Genomic DNA, 20,446 nt, shown 5'->3' with positions numbered 1-20,446 from the left:
TTCCTTTGATGATTAGTTCATCTGAATATATATGATTTTATCGTATCAGCGGTTCGCTTTTGACGATTAACAGAATTGGGTCGCTAGGTTGCGCCAGTAGACGGTGTGTAGAAAGTTTGACACTTGTCACTTTTCACTATGCAAAATGTTGAATTTCAGTAAAACATTATTTTTTGCCCTGCTAGCGATCATCATCGCTTATTGGTATTCGAAATGGAACGCGGAGAAGTCAGTTAGAAATGAGATGAACGTGATTGATTACTGGAATCAACATATTAAACTACCTGATAGAAGTTTTACTAAAGTTGCAGTCGGGTAAATCAAGACAAATCCAAATCAGAAGTTCCACGTTCCAAATTCTAATCCCTATTCCATTCCCCAAATTTACCCTTCCTGCACCATACTGTAGCGTATCCCCTTTTCTATCTCCCTTCCATTGCACCATCAGTTTGGCGTTGAAGTTTTAAAAAGAATGTCATCTGAAAAAATTTAAAATTAAACCACGGTTCACCGCGACAATTAGTAATTTCTGTCAGACAGTGGACAGGTCTGGGATCTCCTTGTTACATAGCCAAGCTATCGTAATATAATATAGACCAAGGAAAAAAAGTTTGCCTTTTTGGTATAAATGCATATCCTAGGTTATTGGTTTTTACCCCTTTTCCCTGTGGTGAAACACCCCTATTGCATTGCGCTTCTATTTTTAATAACTTTAAAAGATTCGATCATTAGATCTTCTTCATAAAGAATAATCAATTTTTGAAAATAGTCATACAATTATAATGTAAATGTATGAATTGATTATTATTTTCAGGATCAATGCTTGTGTTGATTTGATTGTAAGCGGAAGTGAATTATTGAAGTCATTATCGATTGAACCGAGTGAAACAGTCGAAAATCATCTCCAACTTCAAACGTTGAAACATTTACAAGAGACGTTTTCATTCTCGCTATCGACTGGTGCTGCAATCGAACGTCCGTTTACGAATGAGCAATTATTCCGTCAAGTGATCGATGCTGCTTCGGGTCTTGAGAAAACGTTCGTAAGTAGAGATTATTTTCACATAGATAATGAAGAATCAGAGCCTTCAAAAATATGCAACTGATAGTAAAATGAGTCGGCTGTAAATTTTTTGTGAAACTAGGCCCAGAAAATAAACAATGTATTTGATATATTTTCAGTGGTATATAGGAGGAAATGCTGCTCTTATTGCTCAGAAAATAGTCTCCCTTTCTGATAATGCTCAGGTAATTAATTAATACTTTCAGTTCAATTAGCGAGACGAGGGTCTCATGGCAGATGCATGAGCTTAGTAATTAAAACTCTTTTTATGGTAGAAGACTCTGTTTATCTCAAATTTCTTGGGTGGGGGTCTAAATTTTATCTGATTGACTCACTGTATTTGTAATTCGTTGTACGTTTTTGCAGGTACAACTGGTAGGCCCAGTTGGACCTCGACTGAAGAATCTTTTACATCAGCGTATACATGTACCGGTATACAGCATCTCCTCAGAAGACGAGGTTCATCTCATCATGGAGTACAAGTCTCAACAGAAATGGGGTCCACATACAGCGTCGTGCGCGAATAGATTCATCACTTCGCACGACGTCAGTAATTCTCATATGACGCTCATAGACGCGTTTTTTAAAAGCGTCGATGAATTTAAACCGGATTTAGTTGTATTATCAGGTTCGTTATTAGTCTTTCAAGGGACAAGTTCTGTCTATCTTCATATACGAGAAATGAACTCAATTTCAGTTTTAAAACTGATATTGGTGATGATGAAATATTTTCTTCTATACCGTGGTTATGAAAGACCTATGTCCTAGTGAATTCTAAAATAATGTTTAGAAACTGCAAGTTGAAATTGTTTTCCATAAGAAATGTTTTCAATCTTCTAAATGGCTCTAGCATTTGAGATAAAATATATTAAAATAACTTTCAGCATTTTTCCTTGAATTAAATTTTTAATTGTAGGTTTGTAATATTTTGATATCAGATTTGTTAAATATTCGGTGGTGAGGATTTTATTATCTGTCACTTCCAATTTACACATTCAGAATAGGATGTTGTGAACAGTGACAAAGATGCAAAAATGCTACTATTGTGTTGTATAACAACGTGTCTTTGAATCTGGTATATATGATATATACAATGTTTATATATATATGGTACAATTTTAGATTTGAAGACTTATATATTCTAGTTTCAGGAGTATTGACTTTCTGGTGACAGCTGTCAAAGCATATGACTAAAATCACCAGAATTATGCATGACATGTTATATTTTTGCATGTTCTATGAGATTTTATGGATGTATTTAAACATCGAGTTGTATAAATTATCATGGGTTTCATAAAGCTTAGTCACTGGATCGGTATTTTAATCGTTCTAATACCTTATTGATTTCCTTCCAGGGATACATATGCTCGAGTCTCAACCAAAATCTGTATGGCTGGAGAGAATGGATTTACTCAGTCGCCATCTATCAGTCATTCCGCAAAACACTGCTTTACATCTAGAACTTGCTAGTATGGCTAATCATGACCTAATGCAAGAAAGTTTAGAAAAGGTTTGTATGATAATTGTTCGAAATTAATGAAAATTTATGGATCCAGTTCCACAGTTGTTATGAGTCCGATATATAAATCTTAGTTGGTAATTAGTTCATTTTCGATGAGTTAACTCCGACTCAAATCTAAACTCAGAACTGTAGAACTTGAGAACTGATGTGAAAGAAACATCATTGAGAATTTTTTTTGTCTTTTGTCAGGTTATACCTCATGTGACATCTCTGGGATTTAATGAGCAAGAATTGAAATTCATGTCGAACATCGGCAACGGACCGCACACCAGCCTTAAAACAACTGAAGGAATTTTAGCAATCGATAGAATTACTGATTCTATGCTTTGGTTGCTGAAAACTTACGGACATTCTGATATATTACCGGAAAGCCGACTAACGCGTCTGCATTTCCATTCATTGACTTTCCACGTCATCGCGACGGTATCAGCAAAATGGACTAATTCAGAATCAGCTGTGGCAAGTGGAACTCGAATGGCCGGTCTTCAAGCATGTGACTTACAGACTTTAGACCCTTATAAAGTGAAACTGAAAATTCCGGAGAAGTTTGACATGCACAACAATCGGAAGGACTTCATTTTCAACGTTACGAACCCGGTATATTCGTGGACAAATGGAATATATGAATTTGTTTTTAGCCCTGTATTAGTTTGTAAACATCCTATAAAGACAGTAGGCTTAGGAGATGCAATATCAGCGACTGGTTTACTCTATTCCCAATACATAAACAGTTGATCTTAACCTATGATTTTATATTAGAATACCACAATCAATTTGTCATCAATTTCTATCTACTGGGTGGCCATAGTGAAGTAATTTCGTGAAGTTAAGATATCTTTGTTTTTGCTCGAAAGCAACATAAATTTTTACTTTTGCAGAAGAATTTTAACAACTAATGTCAGTGTAAATAGTTAAAAAAGGTTTTATAATATGTTGTGGTGTATGTACAAATTTGATTTTAGATTTCAACGACCCTTTGAAACATGCGTAAGTGGCCATCCTGTCTAAACATTTCTTGTCTGGGGAACTAGGGACATTCTTTTTTATTTCTCACCATTTAGTTTTGAATTAATTCTATCTTTCTGTTTTCTGTTTCTTTTTCTCTTTCTTGTTGTACTATCCAATATAGTTTTCTTAGGATTTGTTTCACTCGAGTGAAAATGACACTTGCCCATTGTTTTTGGTTAAAACTTCAATCAGTGCTATTCTCAAAGGAGCTATCAACTTTGAAAACTCAGTATTTGAGATAAGAAATTCTATCGAATTTCATATTATCTACTGTAGTAATAAACGCTTCAAAAAGCATTTGTCTTTTGGGTCCAGTTTCACGAAGTCTTATCGAGATTCCAGACTTTGCTCAGTCACTTATTCAGTATTCTGTAAAATCATCATCGATTTGGTTTAATACAATTTGCTAATGTGTATGAAATATTTCGAAAATTACTTTTTCTGTTGTTCCTGTTGGTTTCTTTTTTCGTTACATAAATAAACTTTTGTAGTCTAAATGAATGCGTTATGCGTTGTGCGTTGGTGAATGTACGGCAGAAGAAAGGGTTAACGCTCCCTATAATGGATATTGAGTGGACTATGCCGTATGATTGCCACGTATGTGTCGCCCGTTTATGGGAGGGCTCAATCATTCCGGAGAACACGTACCCTGATGTGTAATCGAATAGGGAAATTCATACGCTTCGGGCGAGGTAGAATTTCCCGAGAGTGGAATTCCGTTGGTAGCTTTCCTGTCTGGGTTTTACCATTTCTAATTGAGCTCTTAATTTCTGGATTTCAACTATTCTCTGGTGCTGCCTATCGGTTCTCATCCGGTAAGTAACTATCTGACAGCTGATAATAACAGTAAATCAAAGCATAAATCGGTAAAAGTGCAAATCCGCACCTCTCGTGATTGACGCAATCTACAGAATCAGTGAATGACAGTATCCAGGCTAAATCTTTCTAGTGAAGATATATTAAAATTAACCAATGGCAATGTATGAATTGCTGATGACATTTTGAATCTGAAACAATGATATTTAATGTAATTGAAGAGGTGCAGATCTGCACTTTTACCCATAGATCCATTGTATAAATTGAACTAGAGTAGTTATCTTCAATTACAGAGATCTGGAGGTGGTGCTTATACTTTTTGATAATCGGATAGGCTTTACCAACAATCAGACCAATATCTGAAAAGATATCGAACTCGCGAATCAAATAGACTCGAAAATTTCGTAGAAAAATTACCTTCCCATTTACTGAAACCAACTTTTGAGAAACCTGCCCATGACCAGTGTTTCTAACGCAATTGTTACAGATATGGATGATGTAGTGGAGAGAAATTTGACCGTGATGGATGCGTGTTTAGAGGGTGATGTCGATCTATTGAAACAGTTACTAGAAAGTGGTAAAAAACCGGATGAATTCGATAAACGAGGACGAACTCCTCTCCATGTTGTAACGATCAGAGGTAGAGTTGATATGATGGAATTATTATTGTTATACGGAGCTGATGTGGAAGTTGCAGATATGTTCGGTAGTCAGCCATTACATCTAGCAGGTCATTACGCAACGGTTCAATGTTTATCAAGATACGGGGCCTCTGCTTTAGTCAAGTAAGTTATGGCCTGATCTAGACCTGATCAAAGACAAACTCAATCAAAATTTAGTTCATTTTCAATTAGCTTTCATAGATTTTCAACTTGATCCCACTTCAAAAATTAGGCAAATTCATGTCCCTGAATAAACTCAACTTGATCTCAAGGGTTCACAGAAAGTCAGTTTTAATTCTTGAGAAACTTTGGAAAGATTTTAATTAAATCTGAAAGAGATCTGGCCTGGTGCATCCTCGCTTGCCACTAGTGGAATCCTTGTTTGCCGCAGTGAAAAGTAGAGTCTCTCCAATGGAAATAGATTGTAAAACATTGATAATTATATCAGAAGACAAAATGATTCAAAATTTGTAATGTTTTTTTTCAGGAACAAGAGGGGAGAAACACCTTTATGTCTCGCTCAAAGGCGTGGAGTCCCTACTGAAGTGATAAACTATCTACGGAAATTACAGTCATTAGAGGAACGAGGAAATAAACCTCATGATCAGACAATTCAGAGCAACATTTTTTGTAATGTTCGCGATACTTGGTATGATTTCTGTCTGGATTTGGGTATCGAGAAGTTAGTTTTGGTTCTAATAACTTTATTGCTATTGTCGTTATATGTTGCCTATATGCTGAATGGTCTGGTTAAACTAATAGACACTAGGATACCTATTGATGCCACTTATGAAAGAGATGAACTTTAAGGTTTAGATAAAGGATTCAGTCTAAAACATTTTCATCATGTGGAAGTACACTAATACTTGTAAGAAATAGTTTTACTTTTTCAGTTCTTATTTTTAAAGCTGATATTTCATTTGCATAAAATATGTTTTTACAAAAAAATTTTATTATTTTGTATAAAGAAGTTATACTTTGTATTTAAAGAATCTTTTTGATCAATAAATGTAACTACCGCGTAAATATGGCTTGAAATCTATAGCTTTTATTTGTTTATTTTTCTGGAAACTTCATCGCAGAATTAAGGAAGAATCTACGTACACTGTGTAAGCTCAGATTATGATGATTTATGTGCCACAGTGCTGGCATTATTGACAGCTAGTTTTGTAAACAAAGGCACGTGGCTCCTGGTGAACAACCTTGAAAAATTCGTCTGCAATGTCACCGCGCATGCGCGCAAGCTTAGAGCGTACTATAAAACAAAATGGCGGTGATTGAAGGATGAAGTTCGAGTTGTTGAAGTTTTCGTGCGTTTTGCCAAAAATGAAGCATAAACTGTGATCAAAACTGAATTAGAAGTCGACTACACGAAATGGCAGAACCTAGACGAGTAGAATTGACGTCGAATGTGCCTCTAGACGGCAAGAAAAAGCCCGAAAAATGTCCACCTGTTCTCCGATTCGAGTTAGATATCGGAGAATCCGACGATAAAACGTTTGCCGAGTTCTCCTACTTGGAATTATTGAAAGACGCCGTGGTAAGTGCGATTAAGTCTCCGAAAAATTCTCTTATATACATATTCTAACGGTAATAATTAATAAATTGAGTTGTCGACTGTTTTTCGCTGATTTCTACCGGTTTTTCGCGGCCGGTCAAAGTTAAGAGAAGATCGTCATTTTTGTTGGTACGCGGCGGGAACTATTCCCTCTTGTAAATCAACTACATTTTCGAAGCCGAACCAGAGCTATATAATAATGTTAATACATTCTAGCAGCGATCCGACGCCATTTTGTGCGAATTTGTCCCAGTTTTCAGGTTTTTTTTCGATTCGATATTCCGTGTAACCGGGATAGTTGTGGACACGTGCTGGTTTCGCATGGCTAGTGTTCGAACCCTCCACACACGTTCGTTTTCTCCTCTCTTCACATATTTCTTGTTCGTGTCGTCTTTGGGGGAGAATTCGGACATTTTTCCCAACCAGATCATAATAATTGAGACGGTACTTAATGCAGCCATATTGCCTGTCATGGTTTTGGCTATGTTACGAAAGTCGGCGGGCCTCTTCTTACATTCGTTCATAACGAAGCTCGTCGAGTAGTGTCATTTCACTGGATATTTTGGCGAAATGTTGAAATCTGAAGGTTTTTGATACGGTTAATAGTGCATCGAAGCATTGGTGGAACTAGATCGTAATTGCTTTTAGATAAAAATAAACAAGTAGGCGAGACTCGACACACAGACTGCTAAGCGCAACTGCGTCCACGCGTTAACGACATATTTCCCGTTATTCACGCTATCGCCATACGAGACAAGTGAGATTGAATTTTCGAAAGAATGCTGCAGTGAAAAACGCTGCATTTTGATTTCATTTTTATGAACGATTTAGACGATTTCCTGCGAATCTCGATACAAAAAAATCCAGCCGACGAATATAGCGCTGCGTTCGCAAATCTATGAAATAGCAGCGAGTGAATAGCCGAGTTCTGGAAATCGGTTTTATATGCACTATTTATTGATTACGTGGGAGATTTTTTTATCTTCATCGATTTTATCATCGAAACAATCGATTGAATAATATTATTGATTGGGTTCCGACTGGTTCCTAGGGAAACTAGGTCACAAGGTGTCATGTTTGTACGGTGATCTATGCTGCTGTGTCGGAGCGACGGCGTGTGTGCGTGTGCGGTGTATTGTGCTGGGGCTCGTTTGAGGGTGCTGTACCGCTGCTGCCGGGCTACTGCGAGCTGCGGTTATGCCCTAATTATTTTCGTGGGGTTAAAGTTCGCGCAGCGGGAAGCGCTAAATTCAAAATAGCAATTCAACGCCAACTCTCAAATAAACGTAGATGACTCGAAAATAGCAAAACAAAAACCAACGCACGCCTTTAATTTCCTAATATCCTCAAATAAATAAGATGCGGATTTTAAGCGATAAGTTAAGAATTTATAAATTATTTTATGACTGAAAATGAATTCACAGAACCTTATAATTTAGTGATGACAATCTTTAGTTTTTATCCAGCATCGTTTTAATGTCTTTGAACATAAAAACAATTTTGAAATGAGATTCTGATAGTTCAAAGTTTCTATTATGATAGCGTGATGAATTTAGATATTTCTACTCTGAATTGTATTATGATAAGGTTAAAAAATTATTCTGCTCTGAAATAGAACAATTATGAAATATAGTTTTTTTTCTTTCAAAGATTGAGAATATTCAATGAAACCTTTACCTGTAGAGGTAGAATGCAATTTAAGATGAAGTTCTCGGGTCGTTGTTTCATAAGATAGAATATTTCTATTCTAGGACAATGATGATGAGAAACTTAAAGAAATGGATCCGTTTGCGGCACAAGATCTGGCTGAACAACGCAAACTGGAAGAGCTGGCTAAATCATTTGAACAGAAATATGTAAGTTGAGATGTCAGAATGAGAGAATATACTGTGCTGGACCAAGATTCACGAAAATATTTGACTCTACGAAACTAATTTAATTTCCTCATTATTTCACTTGATTTTCAATTTATTTATGAGTTAATCCTTTTTTGTGAAATTTGACTCTGGGCCATGAAAGAGAGACTGATTTATTTATTATCCTTTTTCTAGGGTCATAAGGCGAAAAAGAAACATATGCGTAAGTCAAAGATCGGACGTTTACAAGATATGATAGATTTGGGAGATGGTTACGATGACACAGATCCATTTGTAGATAACACTGAGGCTGTAAGTAATCACTAATTCATAGGAAGCTATGTTTGACTGTGGCAAGCAAGGATCCACTGGGTTCACACTTGTGTGCCATTCAAATTCAATTAGAATTTAGAAAAAATTTCTCAAATTCAACAAATGATGAGTAAAAATCACGCTGTACCTGGAGATCAGTCTAATTTCTGATTTAGGAGGCTTAAGTTCTCGATGAAAGTTAATTGAAAATGAACTAAATTTTTATTTCGAGTTGTTCTATTGGTTTGTACCCGATCTAGCAAGATAGCTGGTGCAGCACAGCATCCTCATTACACAAAAGGTTACAATTTGTTAAATGTACTTTGCTGAATGTACTGGAAATGATAATGATTGTTGTCAGAATTTATCTAAAGCGAAATTGGTAAATTTAGACATTTTGATGAATTGTTTAAAACAGAGAAGGTTTTCAATAATTTGAGATGATACATGTGTTTACGTGGACGATGGTGAAACCTTTCAAATTTACCTGGCAAAAACTGGGTTTTTTTCCCGTTCATAGTCAAACTGTCGGCACTTGTACCACTGCAACTCGTGTCTTGCTTCATTCTATTTCTTCTACTCTACTTTTTCTGAAATATCGTTTTAGTATGACGAAGTTGTGCCGTTGTCGTTGACGACGAAACTCGGTGGATTTTACATCAATTCGGGAGTTCTGGATTTCCGTCAGATCAGCGATGATTCCGGGGATGATGATGACTTCATCAGCAGCAGCACGATGGTTAAAAAGAAACGTAAACGAATTAAAGTGAGTTCAGTTGGCACCGGTGCCCTGTTTCATGATCACAACTTAAGTCCAAGAATGGCCTTTGAGACCGGTCTTCAGTTGTCAAGCCTGACTCAGGTCGCAGCAGATCCGACCCGGTTCGTACTGAAACGGCAACCAGTCACTGATCTTTCAGCCGGAGAATTTTTGCGGCATAAGTTTAGACATCACATGACTTCAAAATGATAATAGATCTCGGGTGATCTGAGTGTAGCTAAGATCCGACAAATGAGTCTTGGCCGAAACCGCGACTTGAGCTTGCGCGATGTGACATTAATGTCTTAAAAACCAATTCGCAGATGATCGAATCTTAGTGCAACCTGTGCTGTGCAACCTTGGCTATAGAACTAAGATGTTCTAAAACCAGACTGGTTTTGAATCTAACCCTTGACTATGCAACTCATTGCCCCCGTTCTTGGTCTTGAAATCTAAACCTTTAATGCAGAACTGACAATATAGCCATTGATAAATACCCTCTTCCTCCTAAATTAGTTCATATGAGTTCTATGCATCATCTGTTTGGATTCATCTTTTCAGAAAATAACTTCAGATTCCGAGTCGGAAAACGATAGCAAAGTTGTGGTTCGTATTATTGTCCTTACTAGATTGATTCTAAATGACTGAGCTGCCTATTTAGGATTAATAGAATTCATACTACGGTATTTTTTCGATTCACTTCATTTTCAGAAGAAACCTGTAAATAACAATAACAGTTCGAATCTAGTCAGTGATAAGAAAAAGAAGAAATTAGTGAATAATGCTGATGGGCAACATCCCAAAAAGAAAGTCAAAATAGCAAAGCCTTTGTTGTAAGTACACATAACCTTGAAACTTCGGACATAGCTGAGAAATTTTAGGAACAGACGGGTTTCTTACGGACCAGAGAAATCAAGGAATTCGCAATTTAAATTTCCCTGTAGGGTAACTCAGGGAATCCCAACTTTTCTAGAAAATCAAGAAAAAGTGCAGGGCCCGGTTTCATAGACCGAGTGTCAAAGTTATCCGTAGGGGTAAATCCTCAATATAGGTGACAACCACTATAGTAACAATGAGAAACTGTGGTTATAACTGACGAACTTCAAAATATTCCTAGGGATTATTTTACTTCCACATCTATGAAACCCTGCCCAGGAATTTTAATTATTGGTGTCTTGCTTTTCTTGCTGGTGACGAGTGGCAAGATAAGGAACAGCTCCCACTGACCATTAATTCAATTTTAATCGAGGAACTTTTGGTCAAGGAAATACCAAGGAGTTTTGTATGCGCTGATCTCTAACTAAGACAACTTTTGTAACTGATCTGATTTGATTTAATATTTATTTTAGGAAAACTACTTCAGGTGATTCATTGAAGAAATCTACCTCAATTGTCCCGAAGTCGAATCCTGCCAACAAAGTGAACGGTGTGAGCAGTAGCGGGGGCGGTGTCAGCGCTGCAGCTCCCACCGCATCTTCTTCACACAACAAAAAATCCTCATCCGAATCGTCAGGTAGCGAATCATCGGAATCATCAGATTCATCGTCGTCGTCGGAGGAGAGCGATGTCGATAGCGACGTGAATAAATCCGTCACTACGCAGCAGCAGCAGCAGACACAGCCGTCGTCTGCTAAACTGACTAAACTAGACTCTACGATCGAATCAGTGGTGAACAGCGCTGTGTTGAGTAAATCAGTGAAAACGGTGTCATCGTCGGACTCGCCTCAAAAATCATCTAAAACTGTGTTAAATCCGGTGAAACAACCGTCAATTAATGATTCAACGGGGAAAGATTTCGATGATAGCACTCTGATTAATCCAGCGAATGCGGCCAAACTTCCCGATGATATGTCCGAATATTTGGTGGATAAAATCGATCGTATTAAACACGTGAGTGTGTGGGTTATTTTAGATGATGCATTACAGAGCGCGGGTCAGATTGTGAAAATGAATGTCTGCTTAACGAAAATTATTAGAAATGTTCATTCGATTGCTATTCAGACGGGGAAGGGTCGGATTGATGTGAAAAATCATGAAAATGTGTATTTATAATCTGCCGCATATGTTATTGTTATCGTATCTCGACGTGATATTGATGTAAAAAATTAAGCGAAAGATCATGCGAAAAAATTTATGAAAAATCCTGGTATTTTTTGTTGTGTGAAAAAAGCCAATTGCAAGGATGTGAAAATTCCACAGTTCATCAAACTGACCCTTGGCATTGTTTGATATCTACGTATTATTGTTACACAAAACTGACTACAAAATATTAAGCTTTAAAGTATTATTTTCAATTAATTTCAGGCGGCTATCGAATCTGCAGCGCAGGGTAAATGTAAGTTTTTCACGCCGAGCGTCAATAAACTGCTTCACGGAATCTATAAAGATTGTCGTCAGAATCTGAGTTGTGGAAACCGATCGACCGTATTCAGTCATCTAGCCGCGTTTCTGCCGTGTAGTAAAGATACGCTGTTAAAACGTGCGAAAAAACTACTGCTGCTCGAACAGGACAACAAACTGAAAGAACCGGTCGATAAACTCAGAGACGGTACGTTCACATTTCGATGAATGAATGTTGTATGTTTTCTTTGACGGGATATTGAGTCCAGAGTACAGCTTGAAAACAAATATCACACTCAAAACGGTTTGGTTTAATTTAATAGTTTTAACTACTGAAATTATGAATTTCATCATCACTGGCTTTCACAGTAGCTACTAGGTACAATGAGGAAGTAATCAGTTGCTCAGGATAGATATAAATAAATCTTTCCTCATGTTTTATATGGTTAGATTATTACCGTCGGGAGTATTTCATCGCTAGTGTTCTATGTAGTTAGTCGATCGATTTCTTTGCAGAGATCAATCAGATGATGCCAGCCATCTTAGAAAAGTACAACACCGATTGTCAAGCGACTAACCTGTTGAGGTATGTGTGTAAACTGGGCTAATGATTCAGGGCTATTTGTCTTCGTGAAAGAGAATTTGTTTAAGATATTATTATCAATCGATACAGATTACAAGCCGGTGAAAAACCGAAAGAGAAAGAGGACAGCGATAGCGAGGGAGAAAACGTGGAGAAACCAGCTACGGGTGAGAGACCTAAACAGATTCGCGGACCTCGGAGAAAATTCATCTGGACTGATAAAGTCAGGTCGGTATAGATCAGGACAAAGTGTGCTCCACTTCCTGCATACATAGATTACATGCCCCGCATGATATGGTACAAATATTGTTACTCCAATTTGGCATCAGGACAATTGCCCCTCCCCCCGCGGACAACTGCCCCCCGGACAATTGCACGACCGATCCCTGCTCAGATTGCCCCGGAATTTGTGTACCTTATATGGTGAGCAGAGTCTAATCAATATGTGCTCCATTATGTGAAGAGATTTCCATATTCAAAATTTTTTGTCTGTTTTTCAGGAAATTGTTGTGCGATGTCGTGTCGAATTCGATGGGAATGTTCGTTATTTCAAAATCTCGCGGACAAACGGCTGAAGAATATCTGAAACAGTATCTCGAATCGGAGATCGTTTGTTTGTGGCCGAAAGGTTGGATGAATACACGTAGTTTATATAAAGAAAGTCGTTCTGTACACACTCCATATACAAACCCTGCTGCGTGAGTATCATTTCAGGCTATTTTCAAATCTGCGACATTTCACAAACTCTAGTAGACTCTAGTAGCAGCAATTGTCTCAGATATCACGTGGCGGGTATTATAAAATCGCTCTGACGACCCTAGAATTCATTTGCCTTGGAGAAAATTATTATTTCAGTGAGATCAAGTGCAGTCTATTGTAGTATTGTATCGATTGACTCTTTCTAGTCTTAACTTAACAGAGAAAGTGGGATGTACAGACAGTTTTAGAGCTAGTTGCGCAAGTCATGGTTTAGAAGATTCTAAGACCATCTTAGTTCTATTGCGAAATACTAGTCTTAAGATTTTAATGCCATTTTGGACTCGACGTCGAGACCGTGCATCTATTGTAACCAATTGTCTCATGAATTGAAAATTCATAATACGGTTACTGAAGAAACTTATTGATTATTTACAGGTTGGCGAAGCAGCCGAAGAAACTGAAAGTTTCGGATAAAGCGGATATTTCGACGAGTCTCGCCAGTATGGCGCCGCTTCACGTTCCCGAGAAGAAAAAAGCGCAACCGAAACCGCCGGTCGTGTATCCGTACATGCTTCCCGATTCGAAACCGAAACACCCCGTAATGAAACCGATTCCGACGCCTCCTTCGACGCCGAAACCACCGACGATCCGTCTGTCGACCGGAAACAAGGTCAAACACGACGGGGTCGATATGAAATTCATCAACAATCTGTTCGATCCGTCGGCTGAGTTTCAGGAGATCGATATGAAAGACGCCGCTGAACTAGAAGGCGGCATCGACGCCGCGGAGGCTGCTCTGATCGATCTGATTCAAGACGCGCCCGATTTATTGATGCCCGATATCGACATGTCGTCGTCGACGACTACAAAACATTTAAACGATAAACCGCCGTCGCTAGGAAATAAGAAAACGACGACTACGAAATCTGAAACGAATTCTTCTTACGCGAAGTATTCGTCGAGCGGCCATTCAAAGAGCGGCGACATGAACGCGAATCAATCTCATTCGAATACCGGTCGCCACGGTCAACAGTTCGCGTCAACCGTTCGACCGCAGCACAATAATTCGATCGTCGCAAATTCGAGCGCAGTTGAACGCAATTCGAATGTGAACAATAAACAATCAAGTGTCGCGAATAACAGCTTCATGTCTCCGTATTTCAATTCATCCGCTCCGTCGAGCGGTAATAAAACATCACCCGTCAAAGATAAATCTCCCCAGCATCACCACCATCATCAGCAGCAGCAGCAGCAACATTCTGATTGGTTAACGCATATCGATACTCAAACGTCGTTGGCCAATCAGCAGCAGCGGTCAGCCGCATCCGCCTTACTGGAGGTTACGGCTAATTACGCGAAACAGCAACAGAATTTAATGCAGTCTCCAAAACGTGCGCACACAGGACCGCTATCACCACCTTTTATCGGTTCATCGCCCCCTCATGTTAAACAGCAGCAGCAGCAGCAAACTTCTCCAAAAACTGGATACATTTCACCGCAGCAGCAGCAGCAACAACGGATGCATTTATCTCAGGGTCAAACTCAGCAGCATAATATAGCGACGGGGGGTCCGACCCGTCAGACACAAAATATCAAATCATCGATCCAACAACAAACGACGACCACCGAAATATCGAATCCGTTTTCCGCTCTGAATCGCTCTGGTCGTCCGGCGAATAAAATTTCCGAAACGGTCGGCGACGATTTCAACGAATTGTTGCGTAATATCGCGAACAGCGCCCCCTCGAGTACGATGACGTCGTCTGCCGGTAACAACTCAACAGTAACGTATTCACCGCGTGCTGCGAACGATTTGGTGCCGGATTTCTCTCATCAGAGACTGTTACAACAGAATAAACTCTTACAGCAACAATCGGTGGCCACTCCTCATCTGTTACACGCGATGTTAATGAATCAATCGGCGTACCCGCAACAATCGACGCCGCCATCGTCGTCATCGTCGTCGTGGCGAAACATGTCTCCGCCGAGCGGGGTGCCGAATTTATCGCGATCGTATCACCTCGACATGTCGGCCGCTGTGAAGGATAATCAAACTCATAACTTAATGAATCAACATCGTCAAATATCACCGACTAATCTTCCATCTGTCGGTACGTACTGGTATTATTAATACATCACCCTGTTTTAGTTCAGTGTTCGGCAGGTTTTAGCGGGGCAGCCACCCCTTCCATTTTCACAACCACCCCTCGTAAGATATCTTCTGCTCCTACCAGAGTCGATGTCAACGTTTTATCAATGTCGATAATTGCTCTGAAATATAACAATGAATGCAGCCCCTTTAAAAAATTCAAGCAAATAGAGAACGCTGGTTCTTTGTTCAGTTCGACTGATCGACTGAATGCTTGATTTTGTCAGTATTCCGAATGCACTAGATTTTTGTCGGCATACTAAGAATTGAAATGAAACTATCCCGACACAAGGAATTTATGATTTCACCATTAAAAGATATTTTCAATAAAATTGCTATCAAGTATATATTGTAGTGTTTACTGAAAAGTTGATTCTCTTATGGGTGTTATTTATAGGTATGTACAGTCCAACACACAGTCCAATGGCACATACGCCTATCAGTCCACAAGGTATGTATTTATATGTTATACGTATACACTTTTTGACACTAACTGCAATAATTGTCAACAACAATTAGGTGTTCAATATCTGCACAATAACAGGATCAGGGGTGTAACATGAAGATTCATCCCCTCGCACTTAATCATCTAATACGAGGAATAAGTGAATCAATAATTGCTTGCAGCATTCACCTCGCTAACACAGCTTGATTTTGCTTGCAGGACTTTATCCTACAACATCAGCCACATCTGTTAATTCAGTGAGAATGCCATGGTTTCCACCACCGTCGACCAGGTGCGTTCATTGTTTCTCTTGTCGTTGTTAAATCTATATCTTCACAATCTGTTCAGTCAATAAACTATATATGCACCACAATTTTTCCCATGTACATAAGTTTAAGCACTACGTTTTGAGAATTTGACAGGATAGGATTATGAATTTAAGTCTCTTGTAAATTTATAAGAACTATCTATCGAAGGCACTCAGAAACTGGTGATGAATTGAACCTTGTGTCTTGAGCTGTCGTTCAAATGCTAGGAGTCAATGGGGTTGGGAATTCCACGCAATGGGTGTAACTTTCCCAAATGAGATCTGATGATATGATCTGATTTAGGGAAGGTTTTGTGACTCTAAGCAAAGTTTTCGGACTGGTCTGGATGTGTATGTATTTTATGAATTGTAATATTTGTGGGAGAGAATCGTGTACAGCATTGCACATAACTCACTGTACATGAAATAATGATCAACTGTTTAGAGTTTGCATGGTTTTAAGAATTTCGATCTTCATCAATCACTCTCATTCATCGGATGCATTTTTCTCTTTCAGATAAGAAGAAATAATCTCTCAGGGATATTGATCAATTGAAACCTGCCGTAAAAATCATGTAATTTACTAATCAGGCGTCATTTCAAACTTAAGCGTATAGACACTGGACTTAAAATGGCAGCAGCAGCAGTGTGGATTACTAGAACCAGTAAGGGTTGTCTTACAGCAGTACAGTGTATATTCATGAAGGTGTTTGGACTTGTATAATATTCACAACTTGTTTTTTGTGTAAATAAGTTTCGAAATCATGATAATAATTATTTATGAACTATTAACCGCAGGTATCTATATCCAACATTCCGCGTGTACAATAGACGACGGAAAATCAATAACTAAATCATTTCAGTTCGGTAGATTTTGTATAGATTTCTCTGTAAAAAAGATTCTCAGGGCTGGATTTTGTTTGGTCGATTGAGTTAACCGTTTTAAGGTTAGAATTTGTCTACAAAACTGGCCCCAGGACCCAGTTCAACAGTTCCCAGTAACGGTAAGTTTGACTCCAGTTAGTTCATTTCCTGGGTTTTAACTCTAGTCAAATTTATCAAACAACTGTGTAACTGGATCCTGACGTTTAACTCAGTTCAGGATGGTGTAGGTTTACAGTTTTTTCGAGAGTCCGATGTAAAATAAAAAACCTCTCTATTTAATATCTATCCTCAGCAGTAGCTAGATAATAACGAAGTATTAAAGGTTATGGATGATTGTATAAATTGTTTGCGATGCTTCACTGTTTTGTAAATAGTTTTGAATTGTTGTTTAAATGTCATTTTGTAAATTGTCATTCACGCACTCATGATAACAATAATGTTACTTGTCCGCTAATAATAATCTTCGTCAAATAAAACTGTCTAGATTTTTGTATTGAAAAATGCTTGAATTTCTTGAATCGATGGCTGGTCTTCAACTAGGACTGTGGACTCTTCGTTTTAGAATCCATGCTAGAACTGAATGCGGTGTTTCATCCGAACAACCTTAGAACAGATAAATAACAATTATTGATTAGTAAAATATTTTTATTACGATACTGCTACACATCTCAATCGCTATCATCAAATTTGATTTTCTTGCCCTGAAATCTAGGAATGACGCTTTGTTCCTTGCGTTTTTTGCTGGCTTCCCAAGATGGATGCAGTTTATCTGACGTCATAGCTTTTCCTGGGAAATAGAAATAGATTTCATTAGAGTCATAATGCGGTACGTGAAAGCACACCTCACTTCATCCATTGTAACAGTACTAACCAGCTGTTTTATTAGAGATCGCTGAACTCTTCCCGTCCTGGACAGCACCACGACCTCGACTCACTGACTGACTGACATTTTGACTACTCGGCTGTACTCTGTATGGGTTGGGTTTATTAGGACGCTCTCGCCAACTAAAAAAAAATCAAAATAACTCCAAAGAATTATATTCATTTAGAAAAACAATACCCGTAGACTGCGAGTACTAATATATGACAAAGAAAACTATTACTTACGTGGATGCTAACCACTTGCGTCGTTTCTCTTTTTCAACTTCCGGATCTGCGCTGAGGTTTTTGATGAACACTGATTCAACGATCTCGCGTCCTCGACCGGCTAGATCCGTCGTATCTTCTTCCAAGTCATCATTCTTATTATCTTCCTCGCCATTATCCTCTTCGCTAGATGAGTAAACTTCACCATTTATGCTCATAAAAAACGAGCCCTTTTTACGATTAACAGTTTCTTTCACGGTACTCTCATTTTCGAATAACGATGTGACCTTATTCCATGGTTCTACTTGACCAGACTTCTTTATTACATCCAATTCTTCGTCTAAATTATCGATTCTGATTTTTTTGATAATCATTTCGTTTCTTATCACTGGCACAAACAAATCAGCGCCTCTATCTTGCTTCTGTAGTGATTCGTTCGGTTCTGTTTTCGCAGGTGGAGTTTCTCCATCTGAAGATTCTGATGATGTATTTTCCAAGTTTTTTGACTGCGATGATGAATTTGTATCCTCTTCGCTCTGAGCATCATCACCATCATCCACAATTCTGCGCACATAACGTCCTTTAGTTTCCTCACTTTCACTACTATCATCGTCACTAGTAAAATCTTTTAAATGCTCCTCGTTTTTGCTCTCGATGATATTTTTCGTTTTCACTGTACTTTTGTTCTGATCAGGTTTTTTAACAAGTTCAGGTTTTTTAACTAGTTCAGTTTTTTTAACTAGTTCAGTTTTTTTAACTAGTTCAGTGTTTTTAACTAGGTCAGTTTTTTTAACGAGTTCAGTTTTTTTAACTAGTTCAGTTTTTTTCAAAGGTCCAAGTTCTTTTACAGGTTGTGAATCAATTTCAATCGATTCAGTTTTATCAACATTAACAGAAACACTTTCAGAATTCGAACAATTTTCAGCAATCGGCTCATCCATATCTTTCTCATCACTTTCCTCTTCGGACGAGGCCTCCTCATCACCGCTCTCATCTTCATCACCAGAACTATCCGCATCTTGACCCTCACGTAAGACTTTATCAACCCCGATATTGACTCCGTCGTGGACTATTTTCTTTTTTCGGTATCGGCGTCCAGTGTTTTTATATAACATGAACGCACCGAGCGACCTCCAATCTTCATGCTCTGCTCTCCACTTATTGACGAACGTCTGAACAGTTTTATATTCAGCCACTCGCACGAGAGCTCGATACTTCAATGAACATTTCGGCTGAAAATACAACAGGTGATCACCGTTAAAAAAAGGCATTTTCAACTCATAGATAATAATGATAATAATCAAATCCATCCAATCATACCTGTTGACTAATAACTGCTACTGTGTCTGTATTTCCGAGCGCAAATTTGGCAGCTTTGTACAAATTCATCCCCTGAAATTTATAAAAATCAAGGTTCACTTCTGGAAATATTGATAATTTCATTCGTATAAATTTGCAAGCCATATGAACACTGGACATTTCAATGCAACAATTGTAATTTGAATCTACTCTATTCACCTTCATGGCTTTTAGTTCTTCCACCAAACGATCAGCTTTCTGATTATTTTTCGTCGTCTGTTGTTCATCTTTACACCTGAAATGTAAAGAAATTGTTGGGATTGTTCTAAACATTTGATTGATTAAATACTAGGGTCTGTGGTAATCAAAACTTACTTCCTATTGCGTAGTAGCTTTATTTGTTTGGTGAGTTTATGGATCAGTTGAACACGAGCTTGTTTCATCGTTGGACGCATTTTAACGATCTAGAAAATACAAATATCAGTCATCGAGAAGTTTTCATACAAAAAAGCCAAAAAGGGTTGATTTGGATTGAATTGACAGCTAAAATAGTGAATTCTTACGAGATTATTGAGAGAGACGACATCCATGCTGGATGTCGTGGTGTCGAGTTTTCTCAGAATTTCAGTCATATTTATTCTAGGGGAATCTGGTACACATAAGGGTTGTTCTAGTTCGTTTTATGCCGTAGATCGCCAATAAATTATCGACATGTGGAAAACCAGGAAGTAAGAAATCGGCGGAACAAAATTGTTCACCTAACGCTGTATTGATTCCATCGATGTCAACATTTCGGTAGCAGCACCGTACGATGATCTAGTGGAATTTCTACGAATGTGTATAATACTGCGCCGGGGTAATCGTGCTCATGTTTCATGACCGAGAAACTCTCTTAGAATGTAAAATTCGACAATTTCCAATCTCAAGAAAGTAGTGTTCAGCAGGGCAGCGCCAAATATGTCGTTGGTGCTACCCGATACTATTCACAGATTAACAGGGATCGTATCGGGTATGGTCGCCGCTGAAGAGTGTGGCGCCGGCCCGCCAACTTGGCAAGCCTTGACTGGTTTGGAATTCATCATGCATAAATATCATA

General features: G+C 38.3%; 4 protein-coding genes across 5 annotated transcripts; 3 read left to right on the top strand and 1 right to left on the bottom strand.

Annotated features, from left to right (window-relative positions):
* The first annotated feature begins 131 nt into the window (after nt 1-131).
* On the top strand, nt 132-4,056 carry LOC141905087 (ADP-dependent glucokinase-like). Its single transcript, XM_074793831.1, has 6 exons — nt 132-315; nt 815-1,043; nt 1,183-1,248; nt 1,430-1,691; nt 2,419-2,573; nt 2,775-4,056. Exons 1-6 carry the CDS (start codon nt 146-148, stop codon nt 3,318-3,320), a joined length of 1,428 nt encoding a protein of 475 aa, XP_074649932.1. The 5' UTR covers nt 132-145; the 3' UTR covers nt 3,321-4,056.
* A 266-nt stretch (nt 4,057-4,322) lies between these two features.
* Nucleotides 4,323-5,945, top strand: LOC141906179 (ankyrin repeat domain-containing protein 46-like). The gene is made up of 3 exons (XM_074795410.1): nt 4,323-4,408; nt 4,897-5,194; nt 5,559-5,945. Exons 2-3 carry the CDS (start codon nt 4,899-4,901, stop codon nt 5,878-5,880), a joined length of 618 nt encoding a protein of 205 aa, XP_074651511.1. The 5' UTR covers nt 4,323-4,408; nt 4,897-4,898; the 3' UTR covers nt 5,881-5,945.
* Nucleotides 5,946-6,348: 403 nt separating this feature from the next.
* On the top strand, nt 6,349-17,425 carry LOC141905981 (uncharacterized). 2 transcript variants are annotated; one of them, XM_074795115.1, is made up of 15 exons: nt 6,349-6,611; nt 8,381-8,485; nt 8,681-8,797; nt 9,405-9,563; nt 10,119-10,163; nt 10,269-10,390; nt 10,907-11,447; nt 11,862-12,105; nt 12,414-12,483; nt 12,571-12,708; nt 12,981-13,178; nt 13,615-15,290; nt 15,726-15,779; nt 15,993-16,065; nt 16,598-17,425. In XM_074795115.1, the coding sequence occupies exons 1-15, from the start codon at nt 6,447-6,449 to the stop codon at nt 16,599-16,601; spliced, it is 3,711 nt and encodes a 1,236-aa protein (XP_074651216.1). In that variant the 5' UTR covers nt 6,349-6,446; the 3' UTR covers nt 16,602-17,425. The 2 variants fall into 2 exon arrangements, with proteins under 2 accessions (XP_074651216.1, XP_074651217.1); XM_074795116.1 differs by lacking the exon at nt 15,993-16,065.
* A 180-nt stretch (nt 17,426-17,605) lies between these two features.
* On the bottom strand, nt 17,606-20,067 carry LOC141905654 (uncharacterized). Its single transcript, XM_074794617.1, has 7 exons — nt 19,914-20,067; nt 19,726-19,814; nt 19,570-19,645; nt 19,372-19,443; nt 18,073-19,283; nt 17,837-17,970; nt 17,606-17,752 (listed from the first exon to the last, which is right to left on the bottom strand). The coding sequence occupies exons 1-7, from the start codon at nt 19,980-19,982 to the stop codon at nt 17,634-17,636; spliced, it is 1,770 nt and encodes a 589-aa protein (XP_074650718.1). The 5' UTR covers nt 19,983-20,067; the 3' UTR covers nt 17,606-17,633.
* Nucleotides 20,068-20,446: the final 379 nt, after the last annotated feature.

This window comes from Tubulanus polymorphus, chromosome 5 (genome assembly GCF_964204645.1).
Source record: "Tubulanus polymorphus chromosome 5, tnTubPoly1.2, whole genome shotgun sequence".
Classification (NCBI taxonomy): domain Eukaryota; kingdom Metazoa; phylum Nemertea; class Palaeonemertea; order Tubulaniformes; family Tubulanidae; genus Tubulanus; species Tubulanus polymorphus.
This window is presented reverse-complemented; position numbering and strand designations above follow the sequence as displayed.